At 33.7% G+C, this 3,422-nt stretch overlaps 1 protein-coding gene across 1 annotated transcript; it reads right to left on the bottom strand.

Moving 5' to 3' along the window:
- Nucleotides 1–1,415: 1,415 nt before the first annotated feature.
- Nucleotides 1,416–2,082, bottom strand: LOC131606498 (non-specific lipid-transfer protein 2-like). The gene is made up of 2 exons (XM_058878720.1): nt 1,706–2,082; nt 1,416–1,607 (listed from the first exon to the last, which is right to left on the bottom strand). Exons 1-2 carry the CDS (start codon nt 2,059–2,061, stop codon nt 1,595–1,597), a joined length of 369 nt encoding a protein of 122 aa, XP_058734703.1. The 5' UTR covers nt 2,062–2,082; the 3' UTR covers nt 1,416–1,594.
- Between the last annotated feature and the right edge of the window lie 1,340 nt (nt 2,083–3,422).

The following is a 3,422-nucleotide window of genomic DNA, read 5'->3' on the forward strand; positions in this document are numbered from 1 at the left end:
GGTTGTTGTCTGTAAGAAGCTACTTGAAGAACAGAAGACCGCACATCAAGCTACAATACAATGTAATATTCTTAGTGTGTATTAGGATCTTCTGATGTAGTTAATTGAGTTTACTCTAGCTTGTGCAGAATGAATTAATTGTAAACACACACTACTTCAAACTGTTGTTTGATTATACCTTGAGAGACCGAGTGAATGTCAGAAGCTCGAGAAGTGCAGTCATTGTGGGAAATCTTCTTGGAAGACCGAGTGAAGGCCAGGAGTCTAGAGGGGTCAATGAATGTTATATATGTTAACTCAGATCACTGAACATTTCATTGATGGTTAGTCACAAGTAGTGGCTTATGCAGGTGTTAGTCACAGGGGCTACCTGTGCAAGTGTTAGTCACAGGGGTTGTCTGTGTAAATGTTAGTTACCGGCTGTTGGCCTGTGCGATTGTAATCGGTTTGGTTATAGTAGATTAAGACCTTGTTTAAGGCAAAATCACCTCGGAAGGATGGACTGGATTAGCTTGAGGGTTTCTCAAGTGAACCAGGATATATCGTGTGTTCTTTACTCTCTTGCTTTATTGTTCTAGCTTCCACATTGTCTTTATAAAGCAATAATTAGCATAGTAATGTTAAGAAGCGAGAAACATCAAAGAGTGAAAATCCTATTCAAACCCCCCTTTCTAGTTTTTTCTTCACCTTCAATGAGTGTAACAACTCCAAATGGATTAAGGTTATCAAAGCCTAAAAGTTTGTTGAGGCTTAAAGCTAGCTCACACGGGGATGACGAGAAGCTCTATATGGTTGTTTTCTTTGTCTGATAGTAATCTCTCTTTGATATCATGATCACTATAAGAAAATTGTGTTTTAGCTTCAAATTTTTAGCGTCACCTCGATTCGGGCGCTACTAGCGTCGACTTGTCGTCATAAAGAGAGGAGTCTAACTAATTTATTTTTTTAATAGATCAGTTGAACTAATTTCGCTTGTTTCCCATAATCCTCGTGGGAGTGGGTGGTCAACATCTATAAATCCATGAGAGAAGGTTAGACCCCATGACATCCTCGACACTCTTTGTTGACATATTACACGCCACACCCACAAACGCACATTATGGACGGGAAATTGAAGTTGGGCGACAGATCTGATTAATGGGCGGTCAAACTAAAGGCAGGACGCTCAAATAAGTAAAGGGGCGACTCCGAAATAATAATGCATTCGGAGGGAGGAGCCAGCTTCGATACATGGATTCAATTATGAATTCCTCACTAATCCTTTTTTTTTTTACAAATATGTTTGTATGTCAGTCAATAATTCATCTATTTACAAAATAAAGTTGATATCTTTTTAAATTTTAAGATTTTATTGATAATTTGTCTTTTTGGTAATAATCTGATAAATGTTTTATTTCATAATAAAGTGATAAATTTCAAAATTAAAATTAAAGGAAGATTTATCAAATAACCAGGAAATAAGAGGATAGATAGGTCCACATATAAGATGAGCCTTCGTCACTATCAATTCATTACATATTATTCTTAACAAGTATTATTAAATGACACTACTACTGAGATGTTTCCATATGAGAATCTTGAAACCCCATCATATTCAAAACTTAATGCTGTCAATATAACAAATAAAAAAACTAGTCAGTAACATAACTTCAAAAAAAAGCAACACAAAAATAAGAGTGAGAGTGAAAGTTAAAGAAAGACATACTTATAACAGTTGGTGGAGGTACTGATCTTGTAAGGAATGCTAACACCACATTTGCCTGGGAGGGCAGCAGCATTATTAGTATTCAATTTTGAAATAGAACCGGCTGCTGACTTCAAGCATTTACAAGCAGCCTGACGATCAGCAGTGGTGGTGGCGGCATCAAGAAGCTTCTTCACTCCTCCACAGCATTGAGTTGAAGGACTAGCATTATTATCAGGAGCTTCAAGATATGTAAGACATGAACTAAATTCCTTAATTACATCTGCACATGAGATATCACTTTCTGCCATAGGCGCAATAACTACCACCATGCACATCACCAAAACAACACATGCTAACTTCATGCTTCTTGCCATTTTTGTTTTCTTTGTTTTCAATTCTGTTTCTTTGTAATATCTTAATGTGTGTAAGATTATATAGAAAATAATATAAGGTGACAAGATGAGAAGATTGATGAATGTGCATCAAAATTCTTGGGTTGAATTAATGATGTATGGTATACTTTATAATTATTGTACACTTGTCGAACTATCATACGTTTTTCATTTAATGATTTGATAATGACTGTGGACCCGTATATGAATTCCCCACCGTCCTTCTTTTCTTACTCTTTAACACTTCGATTTTACCCTTATCATTTTATTTAAATATTATTACTTCAATATTACATTATAATTGTTAGAGAAAATTACATTCATACCTTATCCCCTCTCCTTCGAGACAACAATCACACCTTCTCTAGTGTTTTAAATTATGCAATAAATTATTATTAAAACAACATCAACATCTATTTTTAATAAAAGTCATAATTCTTAGGTATAAATAAAATTTATATACAATTTTATACACGTCGTCAAATTTTTTTATTTGTTAGTATATATATGAATTACATTAGAATATACTGACTGTGTAAAAGAAATTTACATTGTTTAAATTATTTAATTTTTATTAAAGTAATTTATTTGAATGGTAATGATGCATGGTGTAAAATTTTTTTACCTTTGCATATTAATTAATCTCTGAAAATTTTAAAAAAATATTTATAAAATTTAAAAAAATATTGGTGTCCTTTTAATAGACCTTAAGAGAAGTCAATATAATTTTCCCTAAATCTTTATAAAATAAAATTCTCTCTAATTATCATTTTGAAATTTATATTTAGTGAAAATACATCAATATTTAGGAATTCCGCAATTCTGGCTGGAAAACGCTGCTGTTGGAGCAGACATTCTGCAATTAAGGTAGTTGTTAAGCGTTGTATTGCCGTGTTCTGACAATAGCGATGCTGTGTCGTGGAAGCCAGAGACAGACGGCGAATTTTCAGTCAGATATTGTTACCGTTTATATGAGAAGAACCGCATTCTGCTAGGTCCTGTAGAAGAATTTGATGCGGCTTTTAAGGAGGTTTGCAGGATGGAAGCTTCTTTGAAGATTAAAGCTCATGGTTGGAAATGCTTCATCAACAAATTACCGACAAGAGACGCGTTATTTTTAAGAGGTATTATTAATCATTCTTCTGCTTCTTCGTGTGTCTACTGTGGTGTGAAATGTTGGTGCACAAGGTTTAAGAAATGAAAGCAAAAGGAATATTATATTCTCTATAAATGAAGGCTACAAAGGATTGTGAAAATGATTAAATTTAAATGACAACTACTACTAGTCTATTTATACACAAACCTAGGGTTGTCACGTAGGCCTTAATAGAAAGTAAACTTAA

The sequence above is a fragment of the Vicia villosa genome, linkage group LG5 (assembly GCF_029867415.1).
Source record: "Vicia villosa cultivar HV-30 ecotype Madison, WI linkage group LG5, Vvil1.0, whole genome shotgun sequence".
Lineage (NCBI taxonomy): Eukaryota > Viridiplantae > Streptophyta > Magnoliopsida > Fabales > Fabaceae > Vicia > Vicia villosa.

Coding starts and splice junctions, on each gene's coding strand:
- LOC131606498 (XM_058878720.1), bottom strand. CDS start 2,061: ATGGCAAGAAGCATGAAGTTAGCATGTGTTGTTTTGGTGATGTGCATG.